This window comes from Hemitrygon akajei, chromosome 32 (genome assembly GCF_048418815.1).
Source record: "Hemitrygon akajei chromosome 32, sHemAka1.3, whole genome shotgun sequence".
Classification (NCBI taxonomy): Eukaryota; Metazoa; Chordata; class Chondrichthyes; order Myliobatiformes; family Dasyatidae; genus Hemitrygon; species Hemitrygon akajei.
In genome coordinates this window covers 10,252,050-10,275,298 of record NC_133155.1, presented here as the reverse complement: position 1 = coordinate 10,275,298, position 23,249 = coordinate 10,252,050, and the positions used below count along the sequence as shown (strand labels likewise).

Genomic DNA, 23,249 nt, shown 5'->3' with positions numbered 1-23,249 from the left:
AAGGCAAGACAGCGGCTATACTTTATTAGGAGTTTGAAGAGATTTGGCATGTCAACAAATACACTCAAAAACTTCTATAGTTGTACCGTGGAGAGCATTCTGACAGGCTGCATCATGGTCTGGTATGGAGGGGCTACTGCACAGGACCGAAAGAAGCTGCAGAAGGTTGCAAATCTTGGGCACTAGACTACAAAGTACCCAGGACATCTTTAGGGAGCGGTGTCTCAGAAAGGCAGCGTCCGTTATTAAGGACCTCCAACACCCAGGGCATGCCCTTTTCTCACTGTTACCATCAGGTAGGAGATACAGAAGCCTGAAGGCACACACTCAGTGATTCAGGAACAGCTTCTTCCCCTCTGCCATCCAATTCCTAAATGGACTTTGAAGCTTTGGACACTACCTCACTTTTTTAATATACAGTATTTCTGTTTTTGCACATTTTTAAAAATCTGTTCAATATACGTAATTGATTTACTTGTTTATTTATTATGTTTTATTATTATCTTTTTCTCTCTGCTAGATTATGTATTGCATTGAACTGCTGCTGCTAAATTAACAAATTTCACGTCATATGCCGATGATAAACCTGATTCTGATTCTTCTTCTGTGCTACTGTAAAGCGACTGTGACACTGTAATTTCCTTTGGGATCAATAAAGTATCTTACCTATCTATACCAGATGGTGATATTTCTATTTCAAAAGTCACCAACAAGTTGCAGAAACCTGTAAAATTAGTCGGCTCTGTCACGGGTACCAGCCTCCGTAGTATCCAAGACATCTGCAAGGAGCTATGCCTTAGGAAGGCGGCGTCCATTACAGTATTAAGGACCCCCACGCCTCAGGCGATGCCCTCTTCACGCTGTTACCGTCAGGAAGGAGGTACAGAAGCCAGAATGGCACACACTCAGCGATTCAGGAACAGCTTCTTCCCCTCTGCCATCCGATTTCTAAATGGATATTGAACCCATGAACATTATCTCACTACTTAGAAGGTATCTCACAACCTTAGAAGGTTGGCGTCATTCAATGTCTGTAGTGAGATGCTGAAGATGTTCTATAGGTCAGTTGTGGAGAGCGCCCTCTTCTTTGTGGTGGCGTGTTGGGGAGGAAGCATTAAGAAGAGGGACGCCTCACGTCTTAATAAGCTGGTAAGGAAGGCGGGCTCTGTCGTGGGCAAAGTACTGGAGAGTTTAACATCGGTAGCTGAGCGAAGGGCGCTGAGTAGGCTACGGTCAATTATGGAAAACTCTGAACATCCTCTACATAGCACCATCCAGAGACAGAGAAGCAGTTTCAGCGACAGGTTACTATCGATGCAATGCTCCTCAGACAGGATGAAGAGGTCAATACTCCCCAATGCCATTAGGCTTTACAATTCAACCGCCAGGACTTAAGAACTTTTTAAAAGCTATTATTAATGCTTTTTGAGATAGTGATTTAGATGCATATCATATTTTTTACTGAGTTAAGTATTGTATGCTATTAGTTTTGCTACAACAAGTGTATGGGACATTGGAAAAAAAGTTGAATTTCCCCATGGGGATGAATAAAGTATCTATCTATCTATCTATCTTTTTAAGTTTATGTTTTGCACTAGTACTTATTTTAACTTACTATTTAATAGACATATGTATACTTAATGTAGCTCAATCTTTTATTTATCATGTATTGCATTGTAGTACTGCCGTAAAGTTAACTCACGACATATGCCGATGACATTAAATTTGATTCTGCACGTTTCGTTGTTGCAGCAATAGGGAGGAATCCTCTGGAGAGATTGCTGAAACCTGAAACCGTGACAAAGCCGATGGAATATCAACCATCTGTTATGGACGGAAAGTTATCCGACCAAGCAGGACCGTGGTATCAGAGAAAATGTATCCGCAACAAGAATGAGACTGTACACCAGATCACAGGATTACACTTGTTTATTAGTAAGGTAAAATATTAGCATACATGACACTTCATTGCGGAAAGCGGCTTAACTTAACTACCCACGCTGTGCAACTGCCCTTTTCCCGATACAGGCAACACTTATCAACGTGTGGTTAATCCCACTCCCACACGACTCATACGGGGCCAGGAACAGGTGTGATGAAGCACCCACGCCAGCGAACGCGGTCTTCACCTGGGATGTTTCGTCCCCACCTGGGGTTCCTTCTGGTCTTGCTAGTTGTTGTCCTTCTCCACGGACTGCATGTCGTCCTCTCTCTGTCTACCTGCTTGTCTTCTCTCTCTCTCTCCTCTCCTCTGCTTCTCTTCTCTCTCTCTCTCCTGCTTCTCACCTCACAGCCCCTGGCCCCTTTCTATATCCCCCTAGAACAATGGGAGCAATTAATATCTTCTTAAAACAATGACATAATAACGTCCTGTACAATGCCCCTACATGCCTACACGGTACAAGGACATCCTGTTTTGCCTCTACATGCCTACATGGTACAGTTACCACAGGACAATATAGGACGCGTTGCGGTTGACGAGCTGGGACCGATTGCATTGTTCCATTTCCTGGCCCGACGCCATCCATTCTGCTACATTAACAGCCCACTACCCCACCAAATACCACCTGCTCAGTGGGAGCTTATAGCAACCCATTAACCTCTCAAGTCCCACAGTCTTTTCCTACAATACACCATCCACTTCCCTCCATAGACGCAGCCGCAGCGTGTGTTTGCAGACTCCAGTATCAGCACTCTCTTGTATCTGTTTTATCGGGAGGGCAGCAACTGCGTGGGAAGGAAGGAATTGCAAACCTCACAGATCGAAACCGTCCTGATGAAGGGCGGTGGCCTGAAACGTCCGTTGGCTGTAGGGCTTCCCAGCCATTTTTATGCCGTGGACCCCTACCATTAACAGAGGCGTCCTGTGGACCCCAGGTCGGCTCTTTACTCCTCTCCATAGACGCTGCCTGACCTGCTGAGTTCCTCCGGAATTCGTGTGCATTGCTCTAGAAAAAAAATCTCGCATTCGGACTATTGCTTCCTACATTTAACAACATGAACGTTATTCACAGTGGAATATGTTTACAGGAATAAACCGTTCAATGCCTTTTCATTATTCGCACTCATAGACAATGCTTTCCATACACATCGATAGCACTGCTGCAACTCTGGGGTGGTACACTGTTCCAGATATAACGGAGCGGCTTCCTCCCCCCAACCCGGCCCCTCGCCCTCCGGTAGGAGAAGAACCCCACAGACTGGACCTTCCCCACCGGACTCTTGTGGAGACTGCCCCAAGCTTCATTGCCTCTAGGTCCCTCCGCATACTAAAACGTAGCAGGCGGCAGCATTCCTCCACGGAAGTCTCGACGAGCTGGTAGACCAACTTGTTTAGCAAGATAGTGGTCACAACCCGCCCCTCCTGTTTTTTACACATACATAAAATCACTCAAAGGTGGAGCGCTCCCTGAACTCTAACTTCTGCGCATGCGCGCCGCTCACCCCCTCCCCTCGGACGCACCAGAGTCGGGAGGATTACGTAATAGGGACCGATCACGTGACGACCACTCTCCTAGTGGGCATGCGCGTCGCTCGGACGGGGCAGTTGTCTATTGTTTGTGGCCGGAGTCGTGGGGCGTTAAGTAAGTGCGGATTTGCGTTTTCTTTTTTGGCAAGCCGACTGTTAGTTAGCTTTAATGGCTTCGTCCTTTCCGTACTGTGGACGTGGCGCAGCCGTGGGTGCGGTTCTAAAATTGGCGTTTTATTGCCCGGGCCAGGGTCCGTGGTGACCGTACTCCCGTTTGGAATGACGACGGGCATTCTGCTCCTTGTGGGGGCAATTATCCCGTTTCCGTGGGAAAACGGGCTCGTAGCCGTAGAAAATGGAGTGGCAGGTACCCACCATATAAATTGAACGTCATCGTTTGGCGTATTCATGTACGTTTCAGCAGTTTCATGCTCTTAAGTCTTTGTCGCTGATATTCGTTAAAGTTCTGAAGAAGGAATGCAGCCAGGACCTCGACCGTGGTTGGCTTGATGATACAGGGAAGGAGGCGAAAGGTCCAGTGAGCAAGACTGTTCTTGGGTGGAAAAACAGCCAGGCGTTTGCAGATGTGGTTGTGGCATAGTATGATGCTTTTGTGATTTTAGAGCTCAGGATTTTATTGTAGTTATTGTAGGAAATTTAGGAAGGTTGAATGTACCCCCACATTGGAACCAACAATGTAAATAGAAAAGGAGGTTCACCAGACAGATTTTAAGGAGGAACTCAGGATGGCAATGTTAGAGTTGCTCCCTATGTCACATGCCAATAAGAATCAAAATAAGCTATTCTAAATAACTATGGGGTCAGAGAAGGTAGAAGAGGGAGTGCATTAGATTGCTGGCATTGGGACAATTCTCAGGGATCTCGTGCATTTTTGACTTTCAAAAGGTATATGAGGGTATTAAATAAAACTAAAGTCTACAACACGGGTAATAAATTTACAATTAGTTAATGGGCAAAAGGTTGGAATAGATGGTTTATTTTCTCACTTGCGGACTCTAATAGGATATTGAGAAGAAAACATGTGGCACATTGTAAAGATGTGCATAAGCTTGGATGGCTGAGTGTCCATCGAGTCCAATGATGGTGGGAAACCAGTGCGGTAGAGTTTTTAAAATGGAAAAAGTAGGCAGTTCCACTCTCTTCCCCTCAGAAGTCCAGGAGCAGTAATACAAACTGGGGTTGTCTTTGGTTTCAGTGCATGACAATGATATCTTGTATGCTTTGTCGTGCCCGTCCCTCTCCATGGAGTGTTGTTAGTGCTGCCTTCTTAGCTATTGGATCTCACTGTAGGTCTCATCTGCCCAGTCCTCCAGAGCTGACTGGGCTATGAGGCCACCAGTGACCCTCACCTGGTTTAACTGCCTGTCGAAGTGGTGTACCGGGGTGTGGCTGCTGTTGTATGCAAACAGCTGCTTGGAGCCACATGTGGGAGGTGAGTGTCCAGTGGGGACCAAAGGTCAGTGAGCTGCCCCAGACTGGACCCAACAAGCCCCTTCACCAGAGGTGTTGCCCCTCCCTAGACACCCCATATCTGGTATAAGCCATAGAACAGAGATAATGGGAGACTCGAGACTAGAAGATATAGGAACACAGGCCATTTGGCCCATTAATTCTGCTCTGCCATTTCATCATGGCTGATCCAATCTCATGCCTTCTCCCTGCATCCCTTTGTGCCCTGAATAATCAAGAATTTATGAACCTCTGCTTTGAATATACCCAATGACTTGGCCTCCACAGCCACTTGTGGCAACAAATTGCACAGGTTGACTGCTCTCTGGCTAAGGAAATTCCTCCCCATCTCCATTCTAAAAGGACACCCCTCTATTCTGGCTGTGTCCTCTGGTTTTTGACTCCCCCACCAAGGAAACATCCTCTCCACATGCACTCTTATCGAGGCCTTTCAACACCTGATGGGTTTCAATTGAGGTCACCCCTCATTCTTCTAAATTCCAGTGAGTAGAGGCTCAGAGCCATCAAACACAACTCAAATGACAAGCATTTCAATCCCAGAATCATTTTCATGAATCTCCTTTGAACCCTCTCCAGTTTCAGCACATCCTTTCTAAGCTAAGGGGCCCAGAACTGCTCACAGTACTGCAAGTGGGGCCTCACCAGTGCTTTATAAAACTTCAACATTACATCCTTGCTTTTATATTCTAATCTCGTCAAAATGAATGCCAACATTGCATTTGCCACCCTGACCACTGACTGAACCTGCAAATTAAACTGTAGGGAATCCTGAATGAGCACTTCCAAGTCCCTTTGCATCTCAAATTTTTGAATTTTCTCTTCATTTAGAAAATAGTTTTGTGCTTTTATTTCTTCTACTAAAGTGCATACACTTCCTGACACTGTATTCAATCTGTCACTTTTTTGCCCGTTCTCCTTATTTGTGTAATTCCTCCTATAGCTTCTCTACTTCCTCAAAACTTCCTGCCCCTCCACCTATCTTTGTATAGTCCACAAAGCCATCAATTCCATCATCCAAATCATTGACATATAATGTGAAAAGAAGCAGTCCCAACAGAGACCCCTGTGGAACACCACTAATCACCGGCAGCCAACCAGAAAATTGCTCTCATTATTCCACTCTTTGCCTCCTGCCAATCAGCCAATGCTATATCCATGCTAGTATCTTTCCTGTAATACCAAGGGCTCTTCACTTGTTAGCTTCAACTGAGATTGCAATAATTTCAGGGTTGAAGAGGGAGAGGAGATCCTCAGTGTGTTAGAAGCCTCAATCAGCATGTTTCCAGCCCATGGGGAACTTGACCTTGCCTGAGTTGGATATGAGTCTATTCAAAGACAAATCGCTTCACTTTATCAGTAATGGACCATGCAGTATTTGTTATGACCAATGATCGGGGCTTGACTAACACCAAAATAAATGAATTCAATTGGAAAAGAAAGAACAGAGCTAACTTGAGTAAACTGGAATTAAAGCCCTAATTGCACAACAGCATACCATTTACATCAGGAGGTGTTACATCTGCAAATCTAGGTACATTCCCATGAGGGAGAAACAAAGGCAGCTCCGTAGTTGCAAAAATAATAAAGATCAAAATTGAGTGGAGGGAAAAGAGCAGCTGAAAGATTGATGCAAATGAGAAGCAGGTCAATTCCAACATGTTCAGAGAAGTAAGAAAGGAAATGAGGCAGAGAATAAGCCTGAACAACCTTTAACTTTTTAAAACATATATACTCTAAATTACAATTTTTATTACTATGTGTTACAATGAACTGCTGCTGCAAAACAACAAATTTGAAGACATTTTGTGAAGTTTTTCAAGATTGATGTCATTTCCTGTATAACTGTAAAGGAGAATGAAACGATTGTCACTCCAGATCCAATGCAGCACCAAACAAACAAAAGATAAAAATACAATAATAATAAAAACACAATAAATATAAATACATAAAGATAGCTTGTGTACCATGGATGTCAATAAAGTGATGCTAGGCACAGGTCTGTACATACAGTGACTGACAGGAAATTATAAAGTACTGGTGTGATATTAATATGCCGGTGATATTAAACCCTGGTTGTGATTGGTACATTTGAGGAGCGGTGGGAAGGCTTACGAAAAGTACAGTAATGATTTTGAAACATATCTGCAGGGAAGACAAACTATGGCTTTCTACATAAATGGGAGAAGCTGGGATAAAAGTAATAAAATTATAAAGGATAAAGATTGAGAAGGCAGAAATAATTATTCTGTTCGGCCTAGGGCTCAAGAACAAACGGACAGAGAATAAAAACAATTGGCAAAAAAAATCACATGGTTAAAGTGGGGAATGCAAATTCAACTGTGACATTATAATGGAAGCAGAAAGAATTTGCTGGACTATAGGGGGAAGATGAAAAGTGAAGTCTTTAAAAAGGATTTTGTTTTTCAGGATCAGAATGTGGCTGGCAAACTCAGCATTTAAATGCAGTGATGTAATATATTTCTAAATCATTATTAAGAGTGAATTTACAAGGGGATCTGCCTTCTAAGAGTTTCCAGGGAGGTCAAAGGTTTGAGAGGTGCTCTCATGGTATCCTGGGTGTGAAACTGCAGGCCGTCACTTGAGTAGTGCCAGTGGAGCCTATGCAAGATTAAGAAAGTCTTTGAAGACCACAGCCCAAAACTTTTGGTCTGTAGAACAGTTGTCCTTCCTACGTTACTGTAGGGAGCTGAGTCACCTTTAGTAGACACCAGAAAGCTCTGGAACAAATCCACCAAAGATCCTGATAAGAGATTTTGAGGATCAGCTGGAAGGACTAACACCAGTGCACTGGAGGAGGCCAATGTGAACAGCATCTCCATCGTGATAAAGCTACACCAACTCTGAAGGGTAGGTCACATCATCCGGATGTCTAAATCGTGTCTCCCCAAACAGATCCCTTACTCCCACTTGAAGGAAGCTCAAGTGGGCAAAGGAAATACTTCAAAGATAACATCAAAATCAGCCTGAAGAAATCCAGTGTAACATCTGAAAACGGGGAGAACATTGCACCCAATAGATACACCTGGAGGAATTCTGTTCAAGAGGGAACTGTGCTATGTGAGAACGACCTCCGTTGTGCCACAGAGAACAAGTGGCAGCTGTGAAAGGAGAGACTGAACAACCAAAAGACCCGACCACGAGCCGCAGCCACCACTTACCCCTGCCCACACTGCACCAGAGCATGTAGATCCCGCGTTGGCCTCCTCAGCCACCCAAAGCCCCACCAATAGACCATCCCTTAGGAGAACATCATACTCATCTTGAGTGATCGCACTATTACTACATGCTTTTGTGCCTGTGTACATTAGTGGAGAGAATGAATATTCAAACCAGTTGGTAAAGCTTCAGTCAAGTGGGCAGATTTGTCCTAGATGGTGTCGAGCTTCTTGAGAATGATCATAAGAAGATAAGAAATAGGAGCCAGAGTAGGCCAGCTGATCCATCAAGTCTGTTCTGCTATTCAATAAGATCATGGCTGATCCTGCCAGGAGTCATCTCCACCTACCTGCCTTTTTCTCCATCACCCTTACTTCCCCTGCTATGTAAAAAATCCATCCAACCTTATCTTAAATTAGTTTACAGGGGTAGCCTCCACTGCTTCACTGGACAGAGAATTCCACAGGTTCACCACTCCCTGGGAAAAGCAGTTCCTCCTCATCTCCGTCCTAAATCTACTCTCCCAAATCGACTTTCCTGCCTTTTCTCTTTCATTCTTTACAGACAGAGCTGATCATGGTGTCAACAAACTGAATGGCTTTTTGTGCTAAGAACATCCTGTGATTAATTTATTCAGGGTCTTTCATGTGATGCACAAAAGGGTAAAGGGAATGCTGATCAATAAATAAATGAGCATTCTGAGTGTTTTGCTGTGGAATATTTGGTTAACTGAGGATTGTGAGTATTTTAAAGTGGAAAAGCTATTGATTTACATTGAGTACCATATGTGTTCTTCAAAAATATAACATAATTAGGATTTGACCCATCATTGTAAACACTAATGCACTTGGGTTGTACACTGCATATATTCTCTGATATTAAAATGAACCTTTGAACCTTTCTTGCCTGCCTTCATTGTAGTTTAAAGCTGCTTCCCTCTCAACTTTCCCAGTTGCAGACTGTAAATATTAACTGTCTCCCTCCTGGTCTATTGCCTGATATGCTGGATATTTCCATTTTTTTTGTTTTTATTTTAAATTCCAGCTCTTAAGAGCACAAAATAAGATTGCAGTTGTAGCTCAGCACCAAAAGAGGTAGAAAGTCATGTGGAAAGAATCCAGAGTATGTAAAAAAAAAAAGATGAGAGAAATAAATGGGTAAAAATATGGCGATGAATGAGATTGATTGATTGAATTTCACCCTCTATTTTCCTACCTGATACCTACCAACAAGTTTAAGTTTAATTGTCATTCAACCATACACAGGAATTCAGCCAAACAACAGCACTTCTCTGGTGTGTAAAGTGTGCAAAGCACAGTACCAACCGTCACATATGGTGCATATGGCACAAATAATTGCAGCAGAAAAACATAGTTACCAAAAAAAATAAAACAATAATAACATATCCCAGTTCCCTGAGTGTCATGGCCTGCAGGCTAATGCATGTCTTCTCAAGAGCGAACACTGGAGGGCAGCACTGACAGGAGGGGCAAGCCCCCAACCCTGTATGGAGTCCAGCAGCACACAGCAGGCTTGACCTGTCCTCCACCAGCAACCCCAAGGCGGCACGGGGTGCTTGTCTGCACGACAACTGAGGGATCAAGCTCTTCTGTCTCACCAGTGATACACCGTGGAGTAGGCCCTTCTAGCACTTTGAGACACCCCACCCCAGCAATCCCCAACATCTCTGGTTAACCCTAACCTATTCACGAGACAATTTACAGTCACCAATTAGCCTACCCAGTGTGTCTTTGGACTGTAGGGTGGAGACCAGAGCACCTGGGGAAAACTCCACACACTCCAAGAGGGGAATGGTCAGAGACTTCTTACAGAACAGTGCTGGAATTGAACTTGAGAACACCACCAAGCTGTAATAGTGTCACGCTAGCCACCTCGCCTACAGTGGCAGTCTCTCCTCATTCTTCTAAAACTAAAGTATTTGGATGTAGCCTAGTGAATTAGTCAACTCACTTTTATTGTCATTTCAACCATAACTGCTGGTACAGTGCATAGTAAAAATGAGAGCGTTTTTTCAGGACCATAGTGTTACATGACACAGAACAAAAACTAGACTGAACTACGTAAAAAAAAAAACCACAAAAAATAAACCACACTAGACTACAGACCTACCCAGGACTGCATAAAGTGCACAAAGCAGTGCAGGCATTACAATAAATAATAAACAAGACAATAGGGCAAGGTGTCAGTCCAGGCTCTGGATATTGAGTAGTCTGATAGCTTGAGGGAAGAAACTATTACATAGGCTGGTCATGAGAGCCCAAATGCTTCGGTGCCTTTTCCCAGACAGCAGGAGGGAGAAAAGTTTGTACGAGGGGTGTGTGGTGCTGTTACCTCCGATGTTATTAAATTCTTGCTTAAACTTTGCTTTTAAATTAAAGTCTAAGTATTGCACTTTTGATCTTGCAGGATGTCAGGATTTTTAGATAACATCAGATGTCCAGAATGTGAATGTGTCGATTGGAGTGAGAAACGAAATGCCATTGCATCCATAGCTGCTGGTGTTTTGGTACGTATCACCTGCAAATTCGACTCCTTGTTTTGACGCCTGCGACGTGATTGGTGTGACAAAGTTGATTTGGTCTGGAAGCTTCCTTGATCTCAGTCACAGTGGTACAAAATAACTTGGGGTCACTGTTGCTTGGTTGATGTAGTCTAATTAAGATGCTCCTTGTCATACAGTTGGCTGATTCAACAAGAACATCTTACAGTTGTATCACTTTTCAAGTCGTATTTCTTGTGGGCAAGTCGCCTATTCAGTGTAATAGCATAGTTTGCTTGCAAAAGTTTCCTTTTAATTTCAAACTGATTTGTTTATTCGTTATGTGCCGTGTCATATGACGTGGGCGATCATGGTCTTTCCGTGACCATGATTGTTCTTGGCAAATTTTTCTACAGAGGTGGATTGCCATTACCACCTGGGCAGTGTCTTTATAAGCCGGGTGGGTGGCCTTAGCCATTATCAATAATCTTCAGAGATTGTCTGCCCAGTGTCACATAAACCGGGCTTGTGATATGCACCAGTTGCTCATGTCACCATCCACCACCTTCTCCCATGGGTCACATGACTTTGATCCGGGACTAAATAGGTGCTGCACCTTGCCAAAGGTGACCTGCAGGCTAGCAGAGGAAAGGAGCGCCTTACATCTCATTTGGTAGAGTCGTTTCTTCTCCCCATCACCCATCAGACTGATTGGTGCTTGTAATTTACATTAAGAATTGAAGTCTGGTTTTTGTTTGAATCAATGCCTGCTATATTTCTGTTAATACTGAATCCCTTACAGCATGTAAGTAAATGTACATTCTTCCCATCTTTACTCTTCAACAAGCACTGTGATGCCACCAATACTGAATTTGTCAGTATCAAGTTTCTGCAAGTTAACAAATTTCACGTGCATGCTGGTGATAATAAACTTGGTTCTGGTTTATCTTGTAACTCCAGTAACCCAAGGTCAATCTTGACTTCTGTTGCTTCCCATGTAGAGTTTATACATTCTTCTTGTAGCTCAAGATGATAACACAGTCTATGAGGGGTTTGAATTTGGGATGCTAACAGCCAAACCTAATCTCAGCCTGTACATAATTAGATGGATTATGTGATCAGGAACTGAGGCTGATTATCCCAACCTCACAGACTGAATCGGATTGGTGTTCTTACTGCCTTGCCTTTCAGCACTTGCTGTCGTGGATTGGAGACAGAGTTGGCAGGCATCTCATTTGGTGCCACTTGCTCTCGCTGACTTTGGCTGAATTATTTTTAGTGCCTTTTATCAGTTTAAAGAAAAATATTTTGTATCCTTGAACTGTCAGACATTAATGTGATTAGGTGAAAATTAATTCTGTATTCGCTGACACCATTTTGGTGCCTTTGTAGTTTTTCACAGGCTGGTGGATTATTATCGATGCTGCTGTGAAGTACCCTGATATGGAAAGATTCAACCACTCCTACCACACCTGCGGTGTTATAGCAACACTTGCATTTCTCATGTAAGTAGAGATGAATTTTAGCAATGTGATTTGTGTTTGTTTCCTGGACTTTGAATATGTCACTGCCTCCAGTATTCCTGCCCTAAATCAGATTGTTTGAAACCTCATTGGCGATCGAGTCTTAGAAGAGTACAGCACAAAAGCAAGCCCTTTGGCCCATCTACTCCATGATGAGCCTCTGAAACTGCCTAATCCCATTGACCGACACTTGGACCATAACCCTTCATACTCCTACCAAACTTCTATCCAAACTTCCCTTCAACATTGAAATCAGACTCACATTGTGCTGGCTGCTTGTTCCACACTCTCAGTGACTCTCTGAGTGAAGAAGTTTCACCTCGTGTTCCCCTTAATCTTTTTATCTTTCACCCTCAACCCATGGCCTCTGGTTGTAGTTCCACCCACTGGAAAAAGCCTGCTTGCATTTACTTTACAGATACCCCTCATAATTTTGTATACCTCTATCAAATCTCCTCTCAATCTTCTACATTCCAAGGAATAAAGTGCTAATTTATTAAATCTTTCCAGTTTTTAGAAATTCTCTGATGTCATTTTCTATGAGATTGTGGACTTTTTTTTAATGGAAACTAAACAGAATATGGTTTACTTTGACTGTCATAATGATGCTCAAATATTTTACTTACTGTTGTAACTGGGCTCATCTCCTGATACAACTAAATGAAGCAGCTTTATAACTCTAAATCAGCAGTTCATTGGAGATGTGTTTGAATTCATCATGAGCCCATCTCTTCCTTCTAAATCAGGGCTTCCCAACACAGACCCCTCAGTTAATTACATAAAGAAGGTTGGGAACCCCTGGTCTAAAACTACGAGTCTTTGTTTCTTGTGTAACTTTGACCTCTGATTAACTTCAAGTCTTTCCTCTAAACTTCCTCGGACTCTTAAACGTTTCTGAAGTCTCATTGAGCTCTTCAGAGCATTATGTACATAGAATGTAGAACAGTATATCATGCTTTCCTCTGCACCTGCTCTAAATCTTCCACTTCCTCCTTATAACGAAGCGAACACAATACTCCATGTAGTTTATGAATTATTTCTCAAACCGTTTCTCTTTGCTGTTTCTTTTGATGTAGTTTCTATTCAAACAGAACAGTTCCTGGGATTGCAGAAACTTTAGCTATTTCCTTTGTTCACACAAAGTGGACGTTGAACTCTTTTCTTATCTGCTTAAAGGAAATAAAAACAGAAAGTGTTGGAATCATTCAGCAAGCCGTGTTTTTCTCCCCACTGATGCTCCCCGCCATGTGTTTCTGGAACTTTCTGCAGTTGTTTCAGATTTTTTTTTGTTTCATTTACAACAATAAATAGAGGATTTGTTTCAATCCCATTCTGATTTTGTCACTGAAACATGAATTTGTGCCTTTTAGGATAAATGCTGTTTCAAATGGACAAGTTCGGGGTGATGGCTACAGTGAAGGTTGTATGGGCCAGACAGGTATCTCATTCTGTTATCTTCCTAAGGCTGTTTTTATTTGTATCCATGGCGACCCTATGGATAGTGTAGTTGTCTGCAGGGTTTTTGTGGCAAGATACGGAAGTAGATTGCCAGGCCTTTCTTCCGTTATACACATCCCCAAAACAATGTATTCAAATGTTTATGATAAAATAATCTCAATATTACATAACATTCATTACTTACAACTTTACTAATAGAAAATCAATTAAGTAATCTTAATCTTACTAAGAGAATCATTAAGGTAATGTCCATCTTTATATATTACTTGGAACTTTTCGGAAGATGACATTTTAAAGAAGTTGCTACCATTTATTTTAATAAAATAGATGTTTTTGTGGTAAATATGCTACCATACCCTCATGAGTAGTAATTTGATTTTTCAGGGGCTCGAGTCTGGCTGTTCATTGGATTCATGTTGGCATTTGGATCCCTTATTGCATCTATGTGGATTCTTTTTGGAGGTTACGTAGTCCCACGTAAGTTCACAAAAGTAATTTTCAATCTGTTCTAACTAGTCCCATGCAGACCATATCTGAAAGAGTTGTGCACGATCAATTGCTTCTTTTGTCAATGTTTTCTAAAGATTAAAAAGAAATCTAGTTTGATCACGTTTGTGTTACTACCAAGAAATGTTTACTGTTTCTTTTTTGGATTAATTTTTTCTGTACAAGCCTAAGTTCATTGATTTCTCTTAACAATTTATCAGTGACTGAACCTCCACCGATTCAAACACATTTATGCTGTTGACAGTATTGTTGACGTCACCTTTTTTGATATTTAACATCTGTTGTGCCATATGGTCACTCTCCACCTCCCGCGATAACTGTCAAAATTCAAGTTTGTTAACTATTCTGAGCAGGTGCAAGGACCTCTCTAATTAAATGTAGCATTTCGCACAACACTATTATAGCTCGGGATGTTGGAATTCCGAGATCAAGTCTGGCATCTTCTGTAAGGGGTTTGTTCTGCATGGATTTCCCGTCTGTGCTTACAGACATCTGTATAAGACAGGGCTGGTCTTCCAATGGATCAGTTGGTCATTGTGTAAGTTGAGCTGTGACTAGGCTTGGGTTAACTAGGCAGTTGCTGGGCAGTACAGCTTGTTGGGTTGAAAGGCCTGTTCCATGCTCTGTCTCTAAATAAATAATAACTCTTAGCCATTGTTGTAACCGAAGCTTAATTGCATGTGACCTGAATTCTGAGGTTTGATGGCTAAGATCATTTTCTTGACTAGGCTTCAAACAGATCAAACTCCTGGTCAGAATTCTGATCATAACATATGAAAAACAACCATGAGATGAAGAGTCCTTGAAAGTGAGTCCACAGGTTGTGGGAACGTTTCAATGATGGGTCAAGTGAAGTTATCCCCTTTGGTTCAAGAGACTGATGGCTGAGGGGTAATAACTGTTCCTGAACCTGATGGGTGTGAATCCACCGACTTCTGTACATTCTTCCTGATGGCAGTGGTGAGAAGAGAGCGTGGCCTGGGTGGTTGGTGTTCCTGATGATGGATGCTGCTTTCTTGCAACGTTTTGTGTAGATGTGCTCTGTGGTGAGCAGGGCTCTACCCGTGATAGGCTGGATCATTTCAGAATCAGGTTTATTATCACCGGCATGTGATGTGAAATTTGTTAACTTAGCAGCAGCAGTTCAATGCAATACATAATATAGCAGAGACAGGAAAAAAAGTAATAATAAATAAAATAAAACATAATAAATGAACAAGTAAATTACATATATTGAATAGATTATTAAAAATGTGCAAAAACAGAAATACTGTATATTAAAGTGAGGTAGTGTCCAAAGCTTCAAAGTCCATTCAGGAATCTGATAGCAGAGGGGAAGAAGCTGTTCCTGAATCACTGAGTGTGTGCCTTCAGGCTTCTGTATCTCCAACCTGATGGTAGCAATGAGAAGAGGGCACGTCCTGGGTGTTGGAGGTCCTTAATAATGGACGCTGCCTTTCTGAGACACCGCTCCCTAAAGATGTCCTGTGTACTTTGTAGGTTAGTGCCCATGATGGAGCTGACTAGATTTATAACTTTCTGCAGCTTCATTCGGTCCTGTGCAGTAGCCCCTCCATACCGGACAGTGATGCAGCCTGTCAGAATGCTCTCCACGGTACAACTGTAGAAGTTTTTGAGTGTATTTGTTGACATGCCAAATCGCTTCAAACTCCTAATAAAGTATAGCCGCTGTCTTGCCTTCTTTATGACTACATCAATGTGTTGGGACCATGTTAGATCCTCAGAGATCTTGACACCCAGGAACTTGAAGCTGCTCACTCTCTCCACTTCTGATCCCTCTTATGAGGACTGGTATGTGTTCCTTCGTCTTACCCTTCCTGAAGTCCACAATCAGTTCTTTCGTCTTACTGACGTTGAGTGCCAGGTTGTTGTTGCGGCACCATTCCACTAGTTGGCATATCTCACTCCTGTACGCCCTCTCGTCACCACCTGAGATTCTACCAACAATGGTTGCATCGTCAGCAAATTTGTAGTTGGTATTTGAGCTATGCCTAGCCACACAGTCGTGTATATAGAGATCAGAGCAATGGGCTAAGCACACACCCCTGAGGGGGTGCAGGATTTTCCATTCAAGGGCATTGTCTGTGATGCGGCCAGTCAATATACTCTGTACTACACGTAGGTAGAAGTTTTTTAAAAGTTTTAAATGTAATGCCAAATTTTTGCAGGTTCCTAAGGAATTAGAGAGTCTGCTGTGCTTTCTTCATAATTGCACTTGCATGCTGGGCCCAGGGCAGATTCTCTGAAATAATAATAACCACGATGGATTTAAAGTTGCAGACACTCTGCGCCTCTGATGTCCATTGAGGACTGGCCTCTCGTTTCCTCCTCCTCTCGAAGTCAAAAGCAGCTTCTTGGACTTGCTGACATTAAATAAGAGATTGTTGTTAAGTCGTTTATAGCAAGCTATATATTATTATTTTATTTCCTATAGTGACTAGAGGTTCATAAAGCCATCACCTACATTGCTAAAGCTTAATTGCTTCAGGAGTTCCTTAAGTTTTAGAAAACATTCTGATGGAGCCTATGGTATTTATTGTTTGTTCCTTAAGTACAAGTACAGGACCTTCTTGAGAAACTCCTGCAGTGATGTTCTGGGTCCTGACTGACTAACTTGTAGCCACCAAAGCCATCTTCCTTTGTGTGAGCTATGAACCCCACCTACAGGAGTGTAAACCCCTCCGTGACGACTGACGTCAATTTTGCCAGAGATCTTTGTTCTACTCTTTCAGTGCTGTTCCTTAAAAATGCAACAGCATGTACTTCATCTGGAATTTGGTCCATGTTTGAATGAAGACTGTGCAGAGGTCTGGAGCTAAGTGGTCTTGGTGAGCAGGTTATTGCTGAGTAATTGCAGTCTTGTGGCTGCCAGTGACATCCCCCACTAGTGTAGAACATCGAAAACCTACAGCACAATACAGGCCCTTCGGCCCACAAAGTTGTGCCAAACATGTCCCAACCTTAGAAATTACTAGGCTTACCCATAGCCCTCTATTTTCCTAAGTTACATGTACCTAATAGAAACATAGAATAACTGTTCCTGAACCTGGTGGTGTGGGTCCCGAGGCTCCTGTACCCCCGCCCCCAACAGCAACAGCGAGAAGAGAGCAAGTCCCAGATGATGGGGGCCCCTGATGCTGCTTTCCTGCGGCAATGCTTTGTGCAGATGTGCTCAAAGATTCCTCTCATCTCATTCTAAAGGGATGTTGTTGCATTGCCGAATCTACTTGTTGCTGAACTGCTAAAACAGCAAAGAGCCAACTACTCGGACAGGTTTGCAATCTCATATAGACTACTAGGTATTTTTAATGACAATCTGTAGTAACTGTGTCACTATCACCAATTTACTTATTGTTATAAATACAAGATTTATGTACTGACATGAATTGACTTTATTTCTTACATCCTTCACAAAAAAATCTTTACGTTACATCTCCGTCTGAATATGCAATTTATAGTAATTTGTAATAAATAGTATGTGCAACAGGACAGCCAATATACAAACCCCATTTCCAGAAAAGTTGGGATATTTTCCAAAATGCAATAAAAACAAAAATCTGTGATATGTTAATTCATGTGAACCTTTATTTAACTGACAAAAGTACAAAGAAAAGATTTTCAATAGTTTTACTGACCAACTTAATTGTATTTTGTAAATATACACAAATTTAGAAATTGATGGCTGCAACACACTCAACAAAAGTTGGGACAGAGGCATGTTTACCATTGTGTTACATCGCCTTTCCTTTTAATAACACTTTTTAATCATTTTGGAACTGAGGATACTAATTGTAGTAGATTTGCAATTGGAAATTTTGTCCATTCTTGCTTGATATAAGACTTCAGCTGCTCAACAGTCCGTGGTCTCCGTTTTCTGATTCTCCTCTTCATGATGCGCCATACATTTTCAATAGGAGGTAGATCTGGACTGGCAGCAGGCCAGTCAAGCACACGCACTCTGTGTCTACAAAGCCACGCTGTTGTAGCCCATGCAGAATGTGGTTTGGCATTGTCCTGCTGAAATAAGCATGGACGTCCCGGGAAGAGATGTCGCCTCGATGGCAACATATGTCTCTCTAAAATCCTAATATACGCCTCAGAGTCAATGGTACCTTCACATACATGCAACCCACCCATGCCGTGGGCACTGATGCACCCCCATACCATCACAGATGCTGGCTTTTGCACCTTTCGCTGATAACGATCAGGATGGTCGTTTTCATCTTTGGCACGGAGAACTCGATGCCCGTTTTTTCCAAAAACTAGCTGAAATGTGGACTCATCTGATGACAGCACATGGTTCCACAGTCTTTCGGTCCATCTGAGATGAGCTCGGGCCCAGAGAACTCGCCGGCATTTCTGCATAGAGTTGATATTTGGCTTCCTCCTTGCGTAATACAGTTTCAAGTTGCGCTTCTGGATGCAGCGACGGACTGTGTTAAGTGACAATGGTTTTCCAAAGTACTCCTGAGCCCAGGTGGCTATAATTGTCACAGTAGCATGACGGTTTCTTAGGCAGTGCCACCTGAGGGCTCGAAGATCACACGCATTCAACAGTGGTTTCCGACCTTGCCCTTTACGCACTGAGATGTCTCTGAATTCTCTGAATCTTTTCACAATATTATGTACTGTAGATGTTGAAAGACCTAAATTCTCTGCAATCTTGCATTGGGAAATGTTCCCTTTGAACTGACTAACAATTCTCTCATGGATTTTGGCAGAAAGGGGTGAGCCACAACCCATCCTTGCTTGCAAAGACTGAGCCTTTGATGGATGCTACTTTTATACCCAGTCATGATACCTCACCTGCTACCAATTAATGTGGAGTCTTCCAAACTGGTGTTACTTGAATATTCTGTGCACTGTTCAATCTTATTTTAACTCTGTCCCAACTTTTGTTGAGTGTTGCAGCTATCAAATTCTAAATTTGTATATATTTACAAAATACAATTAAGTTGGTCAGTAAAACTATTGAAAATCTTTTCTTTGTACTTTTGTCAGTCAAATAAGGGTTCACGTGAATTAACATATCACAGATTATTGTTTTTATTGCATTTTGGAAAATATCCCAACTTTTCTGGAAATGGGGTTTGTAGCATAGAAATACAATTGTATCAGCGTGAATTAATCAGTCTGATGGCCTGGTGGAAGAAGCTGTCCCGGAGCCTATTGGTCCTGGCTTCTATGCTGCAGTACCATTTCCCGGACGGTAGCAGCTGGAACAGTTTGTGGTTGGGATGTCTTGGGTCCCCAATAATCCTTCAAGCCCTTTTTACACATCTGTCGGTGTATTTGTCCTGATAGGGGGGTCCACAGGTGCGTTGGGCTGTCCGCACCATACCAGGCAGTTATATAGATAGTTTGCTGCAAAGTTATGGCTTACTAAAGTGAACTTGCTAAATATTTAAAAATCTTAAATAAAAACTGCAGTGCTTTTGAGAGATAAAGATGGATAGAATGAGACCACTGAATTGCTGTGTGGAATTGGCATTGAATGGGCCAAAGCTGCAGCCTCCTGGTACTAATGACTAGAGTATAAACAATGCTTTTGTTCAATTGAAGAGCTATATAAGTGGGTGTTCTGTACCATTTTCATCTGTTTTAATGCATTCAGTTGATTACATTTTTTATTAATTAAATTTTCTTTCTTTAGGAAAGTCTGATGTTTACCCTGGTATAGCTGTTTTCTTCCAAAATGCATTTATCTTCTTTGGGTAAGTAGAAAAGAAGAATGGAAGTCCATTGGGGACCTTTCCTCTCCTCCTCCTACCCCCCTCCCCCATGCACCTTCCACAGGGGCCTCTTCTGAATTCTAAGTGCTTGAAATACAAATTGGTGTTTTCAATGATTACACACAAACGCTAACTTTTCACGATTCTGTTTTGCTCGCAGAGGTCTGGTCTTCAAGTTTGGGCGCACAGAGGATCTGTGGCAGTAAATGTCCAACAGATGCAGTACATTAAGACACTTTCATTATCCTGTAGCAGTCCTACATTTGAATTTTCTTTATCACTAAGTTTACATGTCATAATGCTACAGTTTACCCTTAAATTTGTCACTAGTATTTGACATTGTAATAGATATATAGCTTGCTTTTAAAGGTGCACTATCAGAATGAATGATATAATTGAAATGTGAAGTTGGAATTATTCAGAATTATTGTAGATTGAAGCAGGGCGTGAATTTTTAATAAGGGATACAAGTTTCCTGGCAAAGCTTAAATGGTGAGTTGCAGCACGGTGCAAACTGGTTTTCATAGCAACCCTCTGCTGCAATCTTTTAATATTGTCCTCAGAAGTCATTGTTCTTAATATCTTATTGTCCATTACAGCATTGGCACTTAGGGCAGCAATGAAAGTCCTTGGAAATTGCACAGATGTAAAAGGATTCTTCATTGCTGTTTTACCAACAGCTTTGTTTGACTAAACAGGGTTGTTAACCCGGCGCTGAACCCCCGAACTTGGGGGACCGGTGGACCACTCTTAATCTGGCCTCTACACTTTGACCTGCTTAGTGTGGGTGACCTTACCAAGAGCCAAAGCACAAGGCCCTGACTCTTGCCAGCAGAGCTCTCCAGGTCATTGAGGCACACAAGCCTCCAAACGACAACGAGGTTGTGGTCCTCTTGGAGGATTGTTCCTAACAGTTTCATAGAAGTTGGTAGAGGTGTGACCATGGATATGTTACAAAGCTGCTTGACAGTTGAGAATGTCTGACGGAGCTGCTTTGTAATTTTGACTATATTGATTGGAGAGTAGGCCCCAGACTCAGTAAAATGGAGATGAGCAGAGATGGTGGCAACCTAGTTGAGAATCATACATGTCATGAAGGAAGCTGTTGTCCTACTTGCATTGGAATTTCTTGATTTATCAGATGTCACAAGAAAACCATCATGAAGTGAGGAAGTTTCTATTTCTAACTGTTTCAAATTGGAGAGAGTTTCAATTCTTCACAAAAGTTGAAGAAAACCCAAGGTCTGAACTTGGTTGTACCACATAATATTTTCCTCCTAATTTTTGGACTGGAAAACTACATTATGATATAAATGTCATTTTGTAACATCAGAGACTTCCAGGAAATTCCTGCTCAATGTATTTCAAATTCAAAGCAGCATGGTAGCGTAGTGGTTAGCACTATACAGCAAAAACAACCCAAGTTCAATTCCCACCACTGCCTGTAAGGAGTTTGTATGTTCTCCCCGTGATCTCGTGCGTTTCCTCCGGGTGCGCGTTTTCTCCCATAGTCCAAAGACATACTAGTTTTTAGGTTAATTGGTCATTGTAAATTGTCTTGTGATTAGATTAAAACTGGGGTTGCCAGCTGGTGTAGCTCGACAGGCAGGAAGACCCTATTCTGCGCTGTATCTCGATAAATAAATGCAAAAAAAACTTCTGTATATAAAAAGATAACTAATTTGTTGCACCGTGCATGATGATCTAGTGCTTTGCCATGAAACATTTTTGCAATCCAGTCGCCATTGTAAGTTTATCCACTAATCATGATTCCATAAATAACAAGTGAAGATTTTGCATTTTTCTGCTTAAACTCTTACGTTGAAACTGTGGTGATGTGCTGATCATCTGCACCACGTTTAATATTTCAAAGCTATCATGCTTTGTAGAGAATATTTAGATCTATCTCATTCTCCCCATTTTCAAATTGCTTAAATCCATTTATGAATTCAGTATAAAGCAAACAGCAATGGGAAATTTGGTTAAGTAACAATGCTTATTTGATTTGACAGATGTATTTGGTTTTCTATTACAGTCATGTACACTCCTGTTGTCTAAAGTTAATATTCTTGCCATTGATTGTGAGGAGGTTGTATGTTCTTCCCGTGATGGTGTGGGTTTCCTCCAGGTGCTCTGGTTTCCTCCCACATTCCAAAGGCCCTACTGTTTGGTAGGTTAATTGGTCATTGTAAACTGTCCCGTAATTAGGCTGGGGTTAAGTCGAGGATTGCTGGGTGGTGAGACTTGAAGGACCAGAAGGACTGATTCTGCACTCTATCTCAAATAAATCAATAATAAATAGGTATTGAGGACATCACTGCAGATTGAATAAGCAGTATTGACATCCTTCAAATGGATTAAGCAAGGTTTGCAAGTCCTGTGCACTGTTAGGTGTGATGGGAAGAAAGATTCTGTAACTACTTAGCAGGTGGGCGACATCAGTGGCGACGGAAATGAGACCAAATTTGAGCCCAGGGCCCCTTTTTGTTTCCTCTTTCCAGCACCTGCACTTTTTTCTTATGCTCCATTTAACTACGATCCTGATTGCGCAGTGTGTAGAGAGTTGATTATTCATTTTGCTCTCTTCAGTTTTACATTTTAAAAATTACGGCAAAAGATTAGCAATGCTGCTTTTTTTGTATATTCCTCTTCTGTACATAATTTAGTTTTGCACACAAATGCAATGCAGACTTAAGTTTAATGCAATGATCTTTCTACTGGCAAGTTATCATGAAGCTGACAAGTATTTTAATGACTTGCTACTTTGTGTAATTGATATTTAATTTGTGATGTATACATGCTATGTAACAGTTACTGAGTATTGTTAAAATCAGTTTAATTAAAGCCAAATTTCAAAGCTCTGTGACTTGATACCTGTAATTAATGAGTTTGTCATTCCAGTTACTTTGAGAACATGCAATACTGTGCATCTGTCTTAGGCAAAAATTGTAAGCACACAGAGTACCTTAGACTTTTGCACAGTAAATAGTAATTTTATGTATTACACTGTATTGCTGTTGCAAAAAAAATCCCTAATTTTATGGCAAACAGTTACATGGAAAAGTTTGTGAACCTTTTGCAATTACCTGGTTTTCTGCATTAATTACTCATAAAATGTGGTCTGATCTTCATCTAAGTCACAATGATAGACACACACAATCAGCCTAAACTAATAACACATTAAAATTGTACTTTTCATGTCTTTATTGCACACATTGCTTAATCATTCACAGTCCAGGCTAGAAAAGTATGTGAGCTATTTAATAGCTGGTAGAATCTCGTTTAGCACAGTAACCTCCACCAAATGTTTCCTGTAGCTGCTGATCAGACTTGCACAATGCTGAAGAGGAATTTTAGATAATTACTCCATA

At 41.8% G+C, this 23,249-nt stretch overlaps 1 protein-coding gene across 1 annotated transcript; it reads left to right on the top strand.

Moving 5' to 3' along the window:
• The first annotated feature begins 3,469 nt into the window (after positions 1-3,469).
• On the top strand, positions 3,470-22,739 carry tmem50a (transmembrane protein 50A). Its single transcript, XM_073034480.1, has 7 exons — positions 3,470-3,584; positions 10,565-10,664; positions 12,030-12,142; positions 13,531-13,598; positions 14,003-14,095; positions 19,800-19,860; positions 20,039-22,739. Exons 2-7 carry the CDS (start codon positions 10,566-10,568, stop codon positions 20,082-20,084), a joined length of 480 nt encoding a protein of 159 aa, XP_072890581.1. The 5' UTR covers positions 3,470-3,584; position 10,565; the 3' UTR covers positions 20,085-22,739.
• Positions 22,740-23,249: the final 510 nt, after the last annotated feature.

Excerpts from the sequence above, each read along its gene's own strand:
- tmem50a (XM_073034480.1), top strand. The coding sequence starts at position 10,566 with ATGTCAGGATTTTTAGATAACATCAGATGTCCAGAATGTGAATGTGTC. Across the intron at positions 12,143-13,530 it reads GCAACACTTGCATTTCTCAT|GATAAATGCTGTTTCAAATG; the intron begins GTAAGTAGAGAT and ends TGTGCCTTTTAG. Across the intron at positions 13,599-14,002 it reads AGGTTGTATGGGCCAGACAG|GGGCTCGAGTCTGGCTGTTC; the intron begins GTATCTCATTCT and ends TTGATTTTTCAG.